Here is an 18,736-nt window from a genome sequence, read left to right on the forward strand (position 1 = left end):
TGTTGAGACTGGAGAGTGGTCAGTCACGTGCACTACTTCAATTTGCTAAAATGAAGTAATTTTAAGAATTTGTTTGATCATATCACAAAGATAATGCATGTTCACTGAGAAAAATTCTGACTACACATAAAAGCAATATAGTAGATAGGCAATAAGTGCTTTCTGTATGATTGGAGAAATGGTAAATAAAAAAATGAGCTGGTGAAAAGAGTCCAAGTCACCTGTAATCACAGGGACTGACTACCCAGGAACATGCCATTACAGATTCTTTATCACCCTTCCTTTTTTCCCATTTGTTTTAGGGTCCAGTCAGCACGTGTGGTGGTGGAGGTGGTATCAGAAGGGAAAAGGGAACGAGGAAAAGGCCCATTTCTGAACTCCAGGGCGGAAGAGTCAGAAGGTAACATACTGGGGAATGGACAGTCTTATTGACTAACTCGCAAACCTAACCCGCTCCCACCTGCCCTGCCCCAAACCCCTCTGTCTTTCATCCCTACTCCAGCATGCCAAATAATCGGTCTTGCTGTTGCCACACCACCACATCCATCATTTTGATTGCATATTTCTGTTTATCACTTTGTTCTTCGGGATCAGTGTTGCCTGATAGAACAGGAGCCACCCACAGCACAGGGAAGTTTACCGAATTTCAGTTCTTAGCACGATATAGGCTCCTCATTATATTTGCCATATCCATAATCTATATTGCTTACTTAATATTTTATTTAAAACTACTTGCTTAAAGAAGTCTTTAATCTCAGTCTTCCCTTGTGTTTCCTAATGCTGGCTGCTCTTTAGAGAACTTTCAGAAAATGTATCTAGGATGAGGGTACCTCTCTGATTTAATGATGTAGGGTGACACCCATCATTGGTGTTTTTTTCAAAGCTTTCTGCATGATTTTCATGTGCAACCAGTACTGACAATCTTGCCCTAAGCAATTATATTTATGAATCATGGGCTTCATGGGTTGATTGATTTTTATGTCTAATACATGTTAAAATCTATTAACATAATAAAATATAGCAATACCGAAACTATTAAAATAAATTTTAAAAAAGTTTTCTCATGTACCATCTGAAACTGTCTCATAACCTACCAGTGGGAGGTAAACCATAGTTGAAGGCTCACTATAATAAATAAAAGAAACTAGGACTTTAAAATCTGAACCTCTAAAAACCTAGTTAATTCCAACTCTGCCCCTTACATGTCTGACTATTAGATCAGCATCTTCAGTTACTGTAGCTTTGTACCTAGTCATTTGAATGAACCACCTTCCCTCCCCTTCCTCCTCAGCCCAGCCCAGCCCCGGTAGGGGCCTTCCGCAGTTCTTCCCTGAGGTATACTAACTCCAGAACACCACCGTGTCCTTCAGCATGTGGATGCAGCAGTTCACCTACGCTTTTGCCACATTTCTCTGGGCACCAAACCTACAGACTGACTGACGATGGCAGAGACAGAAATGACAAAACAGTCTTAAGGTCTTCATCTGAATCATGAAATGTAAGTTTTCCAAAAGACTTAGATTATAAGTTTCAAGGGCCAGAATGGGTCTGTCTTTATGCTGTATAAAGCCTTTCACACTTCACCCCTCGTCCTTTGCTTCATGAGGGACAATGGCTTCTGGCCAATTTCCTACTCACTGCTTTTTCCTCCTTCCCTACCTCCCAAAATAAAGCTTCCTTTAGTAACTAGAAGTGGCTGAATATCTTCTTTGCTTGGTTACCTATATAATCCCTAATTCTGATATCTAGTACTTGGTGCCTTTCTTTGGAAAAGCATAAACTGCATTGGAAATAGCATCTCATTAATCCTTCCCACACCCCTGTGAGGAGGTTATGTGGCGAGTATTACCTCTTAGACTAATCCTTCTGCAAGTGGGATGCAGGGCCTCCCTGCTCACTAGCACGTAAACTTGCTACCCAACCAGTGGGGACCAGCAATGTTTGTGTGATAAGAACCAGTGCTCCTCCTTGCTCAGGAGAGAAGTGAGTCTGTGCAGCCTGTCGCAAAATAGCCATTCCAGCTCTGGGTGGCCTAGTGGCAAAAGGAGATAAAGCATCACTCTCATGTTAGTGATGAACTCATAAGTAATGCCTGCACTTAAACTCCTAATAAAGCCCAATTATGAGACTCTGCTGCCTCCTGAGAACCAATCTCATTATTGAGACTGCTCGCTCTCTCTGCCTCCCATCTGGCTGGCATTGTGAAGAGATGAGTGACTTCCTGACCTAAGGAAACTTTGATGCCTGCTGCACAAGAAAAAAAATGCAGAAAGACTCAACAATATAGAATAATGTTGAAAGTTGAAATTTAGAATATAACATCCCCTCCCCCCAAATTACTTGTCTGAGTGTCTAGGGCATAACAGTAAAAATGAGTATTTTAACAAAAACACCTTCCAAAGAAAGAAGTTCAGCCATTCAGGATGATGCTGAGGGGAAGCAAGGCCAGACCTCACCTGATGGTCTAGGTACTGATTTTGTCTGTTACTCTAACTTCAGGGAGAAATTTCTGGTGGGAAACGAGGAAGCTTGTTTGAGGGGCCGGAGCCAGCCTCCTCGCAAGCAGGCTGTTTCCAGTGGGAGAGTCGCGGCAGGAGGGGCCGTGCACGGGTACAGCGAGAAAAGTTAGTTAGTAACTGAATAGATTACCCCAGGCTTCTCTTGGAATATTCATGGCAACAAATTGGTGACTGTCTTCCACAGAAGGGAGTTTCAGCTGATAGCTTCTAAATGGGCCAGAATTTGTTTTTAGGAGAAGAATAAGTCTATGGAATCATCCTGGGGTTAAGATAAATGAAGAGGGTTACCCTGATTTTGGGATAGATACACAGGAGGGACTGAGGCGGGCCTGGGGTGTGTGTGTGCTGTGGAGACAATGAGGTGTGGCTTGTGGGATCTAGCTTAGAGACACCCTGCTGCTGGGAGTGAAATAGGAATCTCTCATCCTCCTCCCCTTTTCCTCTCCCTCCCCACGGGGAGCTAGTTCTTTCTGTTCTTTGCTGCTTCACCAACCCTGGAGGGGCTAACTAAGTAAGCCTTAGCTCCAGCGCTCTGCAAGGTCTAGGATAACCTCCAATATCCATCATCTCCAAAGGACACGTGCAGAAGGCTCCAAGACCCACCCAATCAGCCAAACCATGACACAATCCTTTTCAATTATTAGATCTTTGACAGGCAGAAACAAATTATTCTGGGGAAATTTACTGCATTCTTTGAAGCTGCATTGTGGACACTATACTGCATGGCTTGAATCATTCTGAAAATTCTCTAGTGCTAGGTACCCAAATTTCACCATCATGAAATAAATCCCTGGAGTCTTGTAACTCCTGTAAATTTCCCTCTGACTCAGTTCTTTTTTATGTGAGTTATTCAGATTTTTTAAATTGTGTAACAAATTTTCATTAGGCTTTTCTTTCAATGAGCTACTATCAGTATTTTTCTCCCCATCTTCTACAGATATGTAGCAAATTGGAAACCAAGCAATTATTTGTTTAGCCCCATGATTTTCAACGTGTGGTTTAAAAACCACTGGTAACAAAACCTCCTGGGATGTTTTTAAATATGCAGGTTCCTGGGCCCACATTACAGATCAATTTATTTAGAATCCCTGGAGTAAGGCTGGGGAAGATATATTTTATTTAAGAAAAAAAACTCTATGGTTGAATCTTAAGAGAACTACTGAGGCGAGATTTTCTGCAGAGGAAGAAAGAGGACCTGCGTTTTTTTTTCTCTTCCAGCTTTGTATTACTGGAAGAGCTATTAATATGTTGCTGACTTGGATAATTGCTCAACTACCCATATAGCTTTGCTTGTATAAAGCTAGTTGGAAAGCAACATTTCTTAGCTTCCCTAACTTATTTTCTATTTCCTTAAGTCTTATTCTTGACCCTAGTTATGAACTAAATTGTGTCTCCACCCCCAATTCATGGGTTGAAACCCTAACCCCCATTACAAGGTAATTAAGTTTAAATGAGGTTATCAGGGTGGGGTCCAAATCCTTTAAGACTAGTGTCCTTGTAAGAAAAAGAAGTGGCCCTGGCCAGGTAGTTCAGTCAGTTGGAGCATCATCATCCAGATATGTCAAGGTTGTGGGTTCAATCCTGGACCAAGGCACAAGCAAGAGTCAGCCAATGAACGCATAAATAGGTGGAGCAACAAATCGATCTCTCTCTCTCTCTCTCTCTCTCTCTCTCTCTCTCTCTCCCCCCACCCTTGTGCACACAGAGGGAAGGGCATGTGAAGACACAGCAAGAAGGTGGTTATCAACAAGCCAGGAAAAAAGGCATCACCAGAAACCAACCATGCTGGCACTTTGATCTTGGACTTCTAGCCTCTGGAACTGTGACAAAACAAGTTTCTGTTGTTTAATCTGCCCAGTGTGTGTTATTCCGTTATGGCAGCTCAAGAAGTCTAATACAGCCCTTTTTAACAAAACTGTCCAATCAAGAGGAACGCAGGGCATGAGTCTCACACCACTTGTGAGAATTGAGGACCTTTGAGCCTCACACCCACTTGTGGGAATTGACATTTGATAAAGAGCTTCTATGGCCAAATTCACATGATTGCCTTGAGAAAGGGGCTTCCTAATTTTCACTCCACAACAGCTATGCTTTATAGCAGTCTACCAACTACCCTCTGTATGGGGAATTAGGAAATGAGGAAGCAGGTTCCTGATCTACTTCTGTTTGGTGTGCAGCTACTGTGCACATATAGTAAATGTTAATGGGTAGCAATGTTCCAGTGGAGGAAGGGCAACGAGGAAGGACAGCACAGATACAGCTAAGTGGAGAGAAGTGTTTTGCATAAGCTTTTGTGGCAGACTTTAATTAGTGTCTATAAGGCTATAGACATACATTTCCTTGTGCTTTCAGAAATGTTCAATGTTTCTTATGTTCTGAGACTCTAAAATTTCCTTGCCATAAAACATGTGAAGCATTCTCCAGAAACATCTTTCTGTGGTGAGGTTCTTTTAGATCACAAAGACTATTGTTTTATGGAACCTGAGCTCTCAGTTTGACTAAGCTGATGGAAGGTTTAATGGGCTCCTTCCTGTGCAAGGGGTGCCTTTCCTTGGAATGGATTTCTACTTACACTACTTGGGGCTGATTTAGTTGGCTGCTTCCTAGCTCTGGAGAAATCACAAACCTTGAATTTATTTGAGTGCATTTGAGTGGTTAATATTTCAGTTTTGCTTTGTTTGCTTCCCCCCTCCCCCCCAATTTTGAATGTAAGAATGAGTGACAGTTGAAGTTTGTTAGGCCTCTAGGGGTTCTGAAGTGACTGCCTAAAATGAGCTACCTCCTTTGTGTCACCAAAACTTCTGCCAAGGGAAGATGCTTGCTTTCCATACAGACACATACACACGCATAAGACTAATTTAGAGAGGTTATCTGCTTTCTTGGGATCTGCTGGTAGTGCATACTCAACACTATAAAATTATCAGGTACTTTGGTCACATTTTGACCCCTGGAATATCCAGATAAAAAAGATTTACATTAAAATTTGTACCATTTTGCACTCAGATCTATGATGATAGCCTGAAGTCATTGTTGTTATAGAGAAGCAAATCTTGTAACAGAGAGCAAGAATTTAATTGTTCAAAGAGATCCATAATCCAAATAGAAATTGTTCCATCCAGAAGCATAAACATTAAGCTTAGAAAATGGTTTGCTAAATATTCTTCCATATTCACACACTCAAAGTAATAGTGAAGTAACAGTGCCTGACCTACTAAGAGTAGTAAAGTAATTTCTTATCCAGAGCTGCAGGTATTTTTTTTTGTTGTCTCTAAGGAGAATCCCAAGGAGGCTATAACAAAGGAAGATGAAACTGGACAAGCTATGATCATGATTAGCTTTTCCATGTCAGAAATTGCCCAGGTGATGTGTGAAGTGGAGGCCTCAGCTGAATCTCAGCTGTGAATGAAACTCCTGGGCCGGGCTGCTTCCTGCTGGACCCCATAAGGGACACTGCATTCTCTTCAACTGAGGCTGTCTGTCCTTAGGTTTGCTTTTTTTTTACATATTCTTCTTATTGTGCAATGATTCTTATGAGTAATCACTGTCTTGGCAGTCAAAGTGTTTTATCTCATTTCCCTAAAATAACTGTTGTATAAACATAGTTTGAATAAAAATTTCCTTATGTGCCTTTAAGAAAATTTAGGCAAATAGCTTAATGGTTATTTTTTCTTTGAGTAAAAGATTTGCTCTACCAAGTCCAGACTATCACTTAAGAAATAAATGCCTAACTCAGAATAAAGCCCAAATAATCACATAAAGAAAGCAAATGACAGCAAAATCAACCACCAAACACCAACATTTTTAATAATAGGCATATGTGCCATATAAAGGTATCTAGAGAATTTTCCAGTGTACATCTATATGCATTTTCATTTTTGTCAAATGGAACCGCTGATTCCTGCAGAAGGTGGCCCTGGCTGCAATCTAGGAACCACAAGAAACCCCACTAAACATGCTCTAAAGGCTCTCACAACTCAATAAAAAAAAACAGACCAAAAACTGCCCCCAAAACCCCAACACCCCAACAGAAAAAAACCCAAAGATTTTAAATATACATTTTTTTCTAAATAACTAAATAAAAGTGGCCAATAAACATATGAAGAGATGCTCAACATCACTAGTCATCAGTGAAATGCAAACCACAGTGAGATAACACTTCATACCCATTAATGTAGCTACAGTCTAAAAGACTGATAATAAGGGTGGTAGAGATGTGGAGGATATGGAGAAATCAGAACATTTGCATACTGCTGGTGAGAATGCACGATGGTGCAGCTGCTTTGGAAAATAATCCTCAAAAGCTTAAACATTTGTTTAGTATTAACTATACAACACACGACACAGCAATTCCATTTCTAGGTATATGCCCACGAGAACTTGTACGTGAAAGTTCACAGCAGCATTATTCATAATAGCAAAAAGTGGAAACAATCCAAATGTCCAACACCGATGAATAAGGAAAATGTGGTATATCCATACAGTTGAATACTGGTTAGCCATAAAAAGGAATGAAGTGCTCCAGGCTACCACATGGATGAACTTTAAAAACATTAAGCTACATGAAAGATGTCAGTTGAAATACCACATATTGTATGCTTCCATTTATATGACATTTACAGAACAAGCAAATCTATGGATCTGTGGAGACAGAAAGTAGATTAGTGGTCGCCTAGGGCTGTGGGTGTTGGGGTGGGGGAAATGGAGGCTGATTGCTTACAGGTATGGGGCCTTTTGGGAGGTGATAAAAATGGTCTAAAATTAATTGTGGTCATGGCTATATAACTGTGAATATACTAAAACCATTAGATTATACAGTTTAAATGAGTGAATTGAATGGGATACAAATTCTATCTCAATAAAGTGTTTACTCTGAATCCACCGGGGTTTTTCTAACTTTCCCAGTTGCTGATGGGGGTAAACCAAGAGGACGGAACAGACTGCAGCACTGGTCACAGGTGGGTCAGACGGATGCTGTCCGCAGAAACGTTCTGCCTGTTAGATCAGCACGTGGGACTGGAGCTGTGGGGATCCAGCTCTAGAATGAACATGCTGTATGGAATCGGGAGTCTTCACAAGTGAACAGAAAGGCAATTATATATAAACAGAACCATTCCTCCAAAAATAAAAACTATTGATCAAGTACTCACATCCAGGCACTATGATGTGTTATACAGAAATCTTTCCATTCTTCAGAATTGTCTAAATGAGGTGGGTATTATTATGTACATTTTATAGGTGAGCAGTCTGAAAACCGAAAAGAGGCTAATAAATTACCAAAGGAAAGCCGGCTTGTAAGTGGTCAAGATGGGGTTTGACCTGCATCTGTCTGACTGTTAGGTCTCAATTTCTATGCAGTAGAACTGTTTAAGATATTTGCATTATAAAATAACCTTTTTATTTGTACTTCTTATTATGTCATATTCTCCCTCTCATTCATATATCTATATTTGTATCTATATTTATATCTATATCTACTAGCTTTACTTTGTAGTGCCTGCCTACAAATGTCATTTTGGAGTGATCACTTGTGAAAACCTTAAAACAGGGAGATTACAGGAATTGCCACTGACAATAGTGGTACAGTTGTCATAGTAACCAATCCACTAAATTGGTCTGCGCTACGAGGCACACACTTCTGCCTCTCTAATACACCAATATTGGCCGGATCCCTCGTAGTATTGATGAGCCCTTGTTAATGCCTGTGAGGTAAAAAGTGCTGAGGTCCTAGTGTGTATCTTTAAAACAATGGAATTTTTTCGTTAAAGTTTCCCTTTCTGACTCACATAGATTATGCATTCTCTCTCCTAATCTCTTCCATTGCCTGTGATGTCTGATGTGGTTGATTTTGAAGGGTGCTAAAAATCAGGACCAGACAGTGGCCTGCTGCTTTGTTCTAAGCAGGATTTATAAATATGACTATTTTCATTTTTGGCAAAAAGAAAATGACCTTCCCAACCCAATAATTTCTCACTCGGTGCCAGACTGTGAAATCGATGACTGTTCCACATCCATCCTCACACACAAAATAGACCTTTATCTATAAAAACACATCTCAGAAGTCACTGTACAGAACATTTGAAGGTGGAACCCAACGATATGCATGTTGGTTGTGGATACACACACATCCATCTCTCCACATTTTCCAACAATGCTTCTACATTTTAAAGGACTCTTTCTTCTTTAATATCAGTGCTTTCTTTCTCCTTTTCTCCATTTCACTGGCCTCGTCTGTCTTCAGAGGCACCTGAAGGCACATAAGGCGGGGAAGTGAAACCGACTGTGATTCTTCAGTTCACTTCCCTGCAGCCTCCAGTGCGCCAGTCTCCATACGGTGGCCCAGCTGAGCTGCGGAAGTTCGGAGTCCCTGGGCAGGGGCAATTTACCAGCCCGCTGGCAGGCGCGCTGGGAGCAGAGACCCAGGCACACGTCCGTGGGAGGCTCTGGGAGCAGCAGCAAAGGAAACCTCGAAGCTTGAGTTAATGAGATTAAAAAGAAGAGGTTCTCTCTTCTATGAAAGGAATGAATTGGAAGACTTGAATAGCTAAAAAGGCCATCGCTTTCTTTTTAAAGAATTAAATATAAATTGCAGATAGCAGTGAGAAATTCTAATTTTCCTACTTCCTTCTGATGCCCTTGTGGTCACCTTTGGGATCCTTTCAACCCCATTCTCCTGGTTTTATGAATTTTGTGCTATCAGTGGAATCCCAGCTATGTTCACAATTTTCTTTGATTGCAAAATGTGAATTCAGGTCCACTTTGCTTAATGCATCTTTTAAAATTAATAACAAATTAATTTTAAAGAGCATCTTCTGTTTATTTTGATTTTTCTTTATCTCAGCTGATTGTTAGCAAAATGCCAGTGAGTAGAACTATAACTAACCCATTTCACTGATGTGGGACTCAGTGAAACGTGGAGGTACAACATACATTTAGGTTTATGATTCTGAAGGTAAAAAACATGCTGAATTTTGCAGTAGGGAATTCGTCTATGGAAGGGGTAATCCTTAGCAGAGCCTACAAATTACTCCATGATTTGGACAATACTTGCTGCTCAATCTCTAACCACATGTGCCTCCTTTCAGTTCCTGGAATGCACCAAACTCTTTTCTGTCTAGATGCTCATGTATGTTCTGGTCTCTTGGCTTGGGCTTTCCCCAGCTGCGTATGCTGTCTCCCCCCTAGACCCATTGTTTGGATATCTCATCTTTCAAGGCTCATCTTAACCTCTTCTGGAGAGAAAGTCTTTGGCCACTCTGACAAGGTCGCAGCACTCTGCAGCGGCACTTACTGTCTCCTAGCACATCGCTTGTTTCTAATCTACAGCATGTGTTACCACTCTGGTTGACTTGTGTAATTACTTCCCCTTTTTTCCTACACTGTAAACTACAGGAAGTCAGGAACGTGTCTGTCTTACTCAACTCTGTATCTCAGAACCTAACACAGGGCTTGGAGCATTAGACATGCTCAGTACAAATTTGGGGGCTATTCAATAGCAGAACTTCTTGTTAGTGACAAATTGCAGCGCATCATCATCTCAAAGCTCCCACTGCAGGCATGACGCGGTCATGGGTACAGGTTTAGAAAAACTGCGCAAGGTTGCGAAGGTGCCCTTTTACTCAGTTTTGCTCTCAGTTCCAATTACACTGGGAATTAAGATGATTTTACAAAGAATGTAGTAATATTTTCATTTCCTCTTGTTGGCATAATAGGCTGTCCACTTCGAACCTTGACACTTTTGAAAATACTGCATTCAGCTCAAGAACAAAGAGCTTCCTATTAAATGCCTTGATTAACTAATATTACAAATACATAATCATTGAACTGAATCAAATTATAGGAATGAAGTTACCATGATTGACCTTTTTTTTCTTTTGGAAACACTTCATTCTTTTGAGGATGGTGTTTTCCTTTTAACAGAATTCTATGTTTAACTCTAAATTATAAAAGCTGGGTATTTTGTGATTTAAATGCTTCTAAATTTGTAATTATTTGTCCAACAAATATTGAACACCTGCTCTCCAACTTTGAGAACTTCTTTGCCCATCTTTCTTTAAGTACTATTTCTTTTTCTTTTTCAGATTGCTTCTCTCTTAATAATTTCTTTGAATTCCTATATTTTTTTGCCTTTTCATTACTGCCTGTTTTTCTTCTCTTTTCATTTTCCTGTGATTTATTTTCTTTCTTCACATTATAAATAATTGCTATTTTCATTTCTTTACTATTGTGGATTTAAGTCTAGTATCTTTCTGCCTCTAATAATGCAAATAGTTCTAACTCTGTTTTCACTAATATTAATTCTGATGTTTACAGTAAAATGGACATATTCACTGTGTCATCTACATTACAACTGAGAGTCCTTTCCCTGGTTAGCTCCCTCTCCTGCCCCCATCATAATAGTGTTTATTTGTTTGCCTTAAAGCAGTCATCAGTAACTCGTGCATCAGGAAGTCTTTTGGAAGTTAATGGAAAGGACATGACAATAAATATATTTTCTAAAATTCTAAATGAATAACATAAACAGAAGGTATAAACATTTATGGCACAATTGTTAAAATGGCTTTCTTGAAACAAAATAGATACAGAATAAATTTCCAATTAGAATAATTTTGTTTTATATTATTAGAATACACAGGCATTTTGGTAATTCTGGCTGCTACCTGTTGTATCCATCACCTGGAAGTGTCACGCACACAAATAGCTTTCTGCTGCCCTGGCAGAAGCAAAGTTGGTATCACTCTAGCTCTGCAGTGTGCAGAAATCTAGGGGTGGGGGCAAGAATCTTTGGGTTTATATCAAAGTTTCAAGGCTTTGTTTTGCTTTGTTTTATTTTCACAATCATTTTTTTCTGTGGTTAAATGGAAAGTTCTTATTTTTATTGATTTATTTAAAACATATTGGCCCATTCTATTTTTCAGCAAGTCCATATCATAGGGACAAAACTCAGCAATCTCGTTATTTAACCCCTGAATCACAGAACTAATAACTAATTATGGCAGAACAGTGAGAAAGAATTTCAGCTCACCTCTCACACTGAGCTGAGCCAGGTCCTACAGTGTGGAGCTCAGTTGTATTTAAGACAAATTCCAATTCGTATTGAACTCATATTTTGGGGTCATATTCAGGCAGGGAGTAAAGTGCTTTCATTAGAAATATTCGGAGCAGTCACTGTCTAGTGGGGGAGTAAACACACAGGCCAAACCCACAACAGCATGAGTGCCCCTCCAGAGTTACCCCTTGGGACAAAGCAGAGAGCTCCTACAGTCACATTGTACTCAGCCCAGCTGACTCACTCAGAGGGCAGCAGTGCTGACAACACATGCCCTTTGATCAAAGCAGCTGGAAATACAGGTTGGCATTTAGAAAAATAATTGTTCACATGTTCATTTATATGCTTAGATTAGTTTGCTGAATATATGCATGTCAATCAAAGAGAGTGGTGTGTAAAATGTACCTGGCTACTCTAATTTCCAATTAGAAATTATTAAAATACCATGGAAATAATATTTAACCCTCTTCTGAATAATGACCAATCTATTATACTTGGTTCTATATCCAAGCATCTATATGCTTGAAAAAATTAGTAACTCATTCACTGTTTTTAATTAATCACTATTTACTTCCCTGAAATTACTATTTAAATTTTTAAGTCTTATTATAGGAAGTTGAAATTCTAACTTGGCAGGGTAGAATTATTTAGCCATGAATTCTCTCCAAGTGTACGGAAAAAGATCACTGGGACCCTTTCCACTAGAAAAAGGACAAAATTTTGTGTCCATTTTGTTTAGTGATGGCTCCCAAGTGCCAAGAATGGGGGTTAGCAAACTTTGAAAAAAATGGGAAAAAAATCCAGCCTGCCTCCTGTTTTTGTGCAGCCCACACAGAGAGGATGGTTTTCACATTCTTAAATGGTTAAAAAATATCAAAAGGGGACTAGTGCTTCATGACATGTGAAACGTACATGAAATTTTGTGTACACAAATGACATTTTATTGTCACCCAGCCATGTCCATTCATTAATGTATTTCCATGGCTGCTTTTGTACTACAAGGGATGAGTGGTTACAACAGAGATTGTGTGATAACCTGCCTCCCCCCACCCTCTGCAGGCCCCAAATAATTACTATTTGGCCTTTTACAGGAAAAAAAAGTGTCAGCCCCAGGCTTAGAACAATACCTCTCCTTAACTTCTTCTAAAGCCATATATATTAATATTTAACCCTCACAAGTTTCTTTTTAAAAAGAAAGTCTTAAGTCTATATATAACTCTAAGAACAATCACCAGATTATATCCTAGCACTGAGAGAAGCATAGTAAGAAGCAGAACACCTTGGATGAGAACAGAGACTCAGGAGCCACACTCCCTGGACTCAGATTTCGGCTCCACTACTTAGCAGCTGTGCAATTATTGACAAAATGCTTAACTTCTCTGTGCACAAGTCTTCCCATCTACAGAATGAAGCTTATGATGGTACCCATCACGTAGAACTATTATGAGCCTTAAATGAGTTAATGTATAAAATACTTATAATATTACCTGGTATGAAGTATAGCTGTTCTAAATAAAGTAACATTTTTTAGTACATTTTTATGTCAGGAAAATTGAGATACTTAGAAATTACCTAAGATAATAAGTAAACCTCCACATGTTCCTAAATATGGGGAAAATACAAGCAAAATTAAAATGTGAACATGTCCACTTTTGTCAGTATGTCCTCCTTGCCAACACAATGCATTAATATCTACTCTAATTGCCTTTTGATTGTAGGATATAACTATTTGTCTCCTGTACCTGTGGTATAGGAGATAATTTTGTAATCAATGGTCCTGTTTCATATAGTAAACAAATTGTATTCTGAATGGTTGAGTAAGTTCTGAAAGAAAATCTAACTACCTAACAACTTCTAATGTGAGGGTATCAAATTGGTATAAAGTGAAGTAACAATTTAGAGAATACCTAGATACAAGATTAGTTTGTTTTGTTAAGGTTGTTATTCAGTTCTGAGAAAGAGAGCCAATAGAAAATATTGTATTACATTTAGAGCAACACTTTCTAAACACCCAAGACAGAAATAAAACTGTGTTAGAAAATCTAATGGCTTTTTAATAATTGCAGGTCCTTTTAGCAAATAGATAATTAGTACTCCTGATGTTTAAATAGATTTTTACATTAATTTATGTGAAATCTTTAAGTAGGCTATGTTTTGTAGAAAGTGAAATCTTTATAAGGTAGTCGTCTACCTTCTATAAAATATAATATCTTAAAAACTATATTCTAATACAGAACTCTACATGGGACTGTAACAGCTGGTTGTTAAATGTTTTAAAAATGTAATCATTCTCATGAATGCATTTCTACTACAGGTGTTTTCCTGGAGGAGGTTCAATGGATTTTTGTCATGTACAATAGTAACATAGATTGAGAATGATATTGGTGAAGTGCAGTGCTGAGGCTTTTTCATTTTATAATCTTAACTCCTTCAGCTTTCAATAAGCATTTATTTAACTGGTACACTGTGTGAGATGTGATGGAAATATAAAAGAAAATGTAATTATTCCAGTCCAATTTGATTTATTTGGGACAATTACTAAATTATGAATTAAAATTAGAAAAATACAAATTGAAAAGAAACTTTGGGTTATTTAAGATAAACTTAGACTATCACGTCTTCTGATGTTTACGTTTTAATGTTCTAAATATTACATGTCACGTCCCTTTATTAAATTAAATTTTCATGCTTTAGAAATTCTTAATGACTTTTCCAAAACTTTTTCAAGAACTTATTTCTTAAGTTTCACATTTCTTGCAATAAAACAAAACAATAATAACAAAGAAACAATACTTCAAAATATTTTACTTTTTGTCTACTTATGTCTTGTTGCTTTAAATTAGTTATGTATATATTTGAATATATGAAAATAAGTCTCTTATTTTAAATTTATTATCATTAATGCTTAGTCTGCTAAAATAAAATATGAATCTGAGCATAAATGACATACTTAGAAAACAATGAAGCCACTAGAGCAAAAATTAAAAATTAATTTGGGTATTTATAAAGTCTTTATCAATTGTGTTGCTTTTTCTTTTTGGACTTAATAAAAATTGAACATTATTTAATAATACTTATAAACATGGTTAAATTTTGTTACATTAATAGGCCCACTTCCTATAGATAACATATTCTTAACAAGTAAATTTTCTTTGAAGTTATTCTGTTGTTTATATGTTGTTCTTATTTCAACTGACTGTTCAATTTTAATTTTCCAACCCCTCTTCTGAATTTGAGGAACTTTTTTATATTTAGACTTTAAGAACTACAGGTGGACAAAAAGTAATAAATGTAATGAATGCCTTTCCATTCAACTGTCTTCAGTAAAAGTGATGCAATTGCAAAAACAATTGTTTAACACATTTATCTCTCTGTTGAATCACATGTAAGGCTGGAAGAACATTTCTACATTATGCTGATACTATAATAATAGTCTGATATAAAGCTATTGATTGCTACATTAAAGTTAAGAACTTGATGATCATTCTTGCATTCTTTCTGTGAATTAACATTAGAATAATGTCATTAGTACGTACAAATTAAATTACTATAGTTATCAATACCGTAACAAAACCTAAATTATGTTAATTTGAGATCAACAATGAACTATTTTCTGAGTCTTCTGCTTTTAAAGGAAAATACAGTTTCCTCCTACACAGAGGTATCAGATTCTTGCAGCATCCATGACACTTGTACGCATTCAGTGGTTAGACACCAGTACCTATCCTTTAAATGACACGGCCCAGTGAAGCTGGAAGGCGTCATCACAGGGCCGGGCAGCCTGGCATCTCAGCCTTCCACCAGGACAGAGCCAGCAGGCCCCAGCTGGTGTGCTGAATCCAGACTAAGGTGGAAATAGATTTTCCATTTTGAAAGTCAACTCTTCTAACATTGAACCCTAAGACATACCTATTTGATACAAGTACACGGAGTGCTTCAGAAATTATTTATTGGATCAAATTTATAATGCTCATTTCCAAATATTACTCTTAAAACAAGTTAAATCTTAATTTTATCATCCTTCGGGGTTTTTGAATTTATACTAGATAATACATATTTTTAAAAATAGGAATAAATGTATGTCCAGGACTACAACTATGTTGTCTGAATCCTCAGTATGTATTTCCTGTGCTAACTGAAGCATACTTGTAGGTCATTTAGAAGTTATAAAGGCTAAATAACAGAATATTAATCATCAATGCCCATTGTGTGGTGACATCTGCCCATCACACTAAGCTTACCATTTTGATGGTAAGCTTTTGATGGTAAGCTCTAGATAAATGAAAAATCCTTATAAAATAAATACACATTCCACATTCTTGTTCTCACTTGGACTCTGTGTTCACTATTCAAGCCCACAGGGGTTCTTGCTTGTGCTATTGTCTTACCATCATCTTTTGGCACCACAAATTATTAACTCAGCTCTTGCAAATATTAGCAAAAATCAACTTACAAGGTTCCTAAGTTAGAGGTTTCTCATGCCTCCTGTGGGCCTCACCTGAACACCAGTGCTGCCTAGGCAGCTATAGAGAATATCTTCCATTTCTTGAAAGTTTAGTCATCTGGGACTGGTGGAAACATCACGACGGGAAAAATAAACATTTAGTTCCACAAGGCTGCACAGGGTGGACCCAATCGTTTTGGCATCCTTCTGAGTGGGAAAATGCCATCATGGAATTTTAAACCATGTAACTTCTCACGAAACACTTCAGTGGATTAGCCTGAGGTAGCCTGTCTGGCCTCTGCAATCGTAATATCTTATCATGAGAAACTGAAAATATACTGCTTCTTTTTTCTAAAAAGAGAAAGCAACCTTATTCTTGGGCTCCTTGAAAAGGGTTTTAAAATTGGAGCCAGTAAAACACAATGGTTAAATCCTATAGTCTTTTTCTTGTTTAAAAATCTCAGCAGCATTTTTAAATGCATCCTTTCTCCTTCCCCTTTGACCTGAAATCCTATTTGCAATGCACACAAGAGAATGTTTCCAAATAACAACAACAACCACAATAACAACTCCCCAACTTCTTTGTGACTTCTGAGCAGGCGCACAGAACTAAGAAGCTAGATGGCCCCCCTCCCCCTAATTTTCAACTTGCTCCCTTTGAGATGGGAGCCAGCAGGCATGATTCACTCTGATACCCTGAAACCTCTGGCTTTGCTCTACTTTGAAAGTGAAAGGAAAGGCTTCCCATAAGACAGAAAAGTTTGCTGGGGTATGTGATGCCACAATTTCCAGTGGAGACCCTAATAGACAAAGCATTTTGGAACTCTACCTCCAAAGGGGACTAACCCCATGCACTAAACCATCCCTCCCCCCCCAAGAAAACAACTTGAACTCCTGACAGAATTAAAGCTTTCTTCTCTGAGCACACCAGGCACTTCTGCTGGCCTGAGGCACCCAAGGCAGGAAAAGAGGTGAAGGGGTGGGGGACTTCTCCAGGCAGAGTCCACTTCCTTAAGCAATCTCATTTTGATTTGGAGGGAGGACTGGACACAGAGGATTCCACAACTGCACTTCTAACTGCCCTGGCCTTTGGCCCCACTTGTCTGTCAATTTCTGTCCACAAGTCCCACATTTCCGGCTCTGAGGATATTGAGAATATGGGCTTTCTAGTGCTTAGGGATGCTATTATAGACCTGTTCTCTGTTGACCTTTCAGAGACTAAGACATCAACTTTCCCCCACACAGTCTGAATTGTTTGTTTACGTTTGTTTTCAGCCTGCCTAAACCGCCAGCCCAGGCTACCCATCTCCCTCCTCTTCCCTACCCCTTCCCCTCCCTCCGGCCTCTCCCTCCACCTCCACCCCAGCTCTCTTCTTTGTGGTCTCCTACCTGCTGGCCAGGCTCTGCCTGCAGTGCTGCCTGAAGGGCATCAGGTGGTAGTTCATGGCGTCCAGCAGCAGCTTCTGGCAGACGGGGTCCGTGCGCATGAAATCTACTGACTGGACCCGCTCCACCAGCTCCGGGGCAGGGATGAGTGCGAAGCGGAGGCGCTTCATGAGGTCGGGCGCGTACTGCATGCGGGTCTCGCGGTCGTGCTCCAGCCACAGCACGGACATCTGGAAAAGCGCCAGCTCCGACTCCACGGGGGGCGGCAGCGAGTCCAGCAGGGCGCGCATCTCCTCGAAGTTGAGCAGCAGCACATCTTCCACCAGGTACTTGTTGGCCAGCTTCTTGGTCTCCTCCAGGCCGTGCAGCGCTGCGATCTTGCACACCTGCTTGTAGTTCTGCACCGAGATCTGGTCGTTGAGGAACTGCACGCAGAGCTTGGTGACCTGGGGGATGTGCAAGATCTTGCTGACCGACAGCACCTCCTCCACCGTGTCCAGGGAGAGGGTCACGTTGGCCGTGTAGAGGTACTCGAGCACCAGGCGCAGCCCAATGGACGAGCAGCCCTGCAGCACCAGGTTGTTGATGGCCCGGGGGCTGGTCAGCAGCTTGTCGTCGGGGGAGGAGGAAGGAGTCCCGGGCTCCTCCTGTGGCGGCGGCTGCTGTTGCTGTGACGGCTGCTGCTGCGGCTGTGGCTGCTGGTCCTTGGGGGCCCCCAGGCCGTCCTGGCCGCCGACCCCTCCCCCGAGAGGGGGGTGGCTGGAGAAGAGAGATCGGAAGTACTGCGAGCAGGAGGCCAGCACGGCCTTGTGGCAGTGGAACTGCTGGCCCTGGGCCGTCAGGGTCACGTCGCAAAACAGCTGCTTCCTCCAAAGCAGGTTGAGGCCGTGCAGCAGGTTGTCGCTGTGGCTGGGGTCGAAGGTGGATGTCCTGTCCCCGGATCTGGACATGGCGAGCTGACTCGGCGCACCTGGCTTTAAACCCTCCTCCAGCCTGGCAGACAGGGGTGGGGGATGGGAGAGAGAGGAGCAGGGTAGTGGAGGGGGTGGGGTGTGGCCGGGGTGGGGAAGGGTGTGGAGGGGAGGGGAGGGCGAAGAACAACAATCAGTGCTCAGCTTGGCTCCAGCCCAGCGCGCCTCAGGACAGTGCGACCCTAGGGGGAAGGTCTGAAGGCGCCGGATCCGTGAGCGCTACCCGTAGGGCCCTGCCTGGGGTCCGGACGCTGGTTCTGCTCTCGGCTACTCCTCTCGCCACCGCCCACACACTTCGTCCCTCACTTTCCTAAAACCGCCCCGGCTCGGCTCTTGGCAGCGACAGCGGTGGCCGCAGCGACGGCAAAGT

The 18,736-nt window shown here is 40.5% G+C and overlaps 1 protein-coding gene across 1 annotated transcript in view; it reads right to left on the bottom strand.

The window, feature by feature from the left end:
• KLHL14 (kelch like family member 14) overlaps positions 1-18,376 on the bottom strand; it is a 92,511-nt gene extending 74,135 nt beyond the window's left edge. The window contains exon 1 of the mRNA XM_045850464.1: positions 17,399-18,376. Coding sequence (XP_045706420.1) covers positions 17,399-18,345 — 947 coding nt within the window. The 5' untranslated portion in view covers positions 18,346-18,376. The remainder of the gene's footprint in view (positions 1-17,398) is intronic.
• Between the last annotated feature and the right edge of the window lie 360 nt (positions 18,377-18,736).

This window comes from Phyllostomus hastatus, unplaced genomic scaffold (assembly GCF_019186645.2).
Source record: "Phyllostomus hastatus isolate PE091 unplaced genomic scaffold, TTU_PhHast_1.1 phas_contig_80, whole genome shotgun sequence".
NCBI lineage: Eukaryota > Metazoa > Chordata > Mammalia > Chiroptera > Phyllostomidae > Phyllostomus > Phyllostomus hastatus.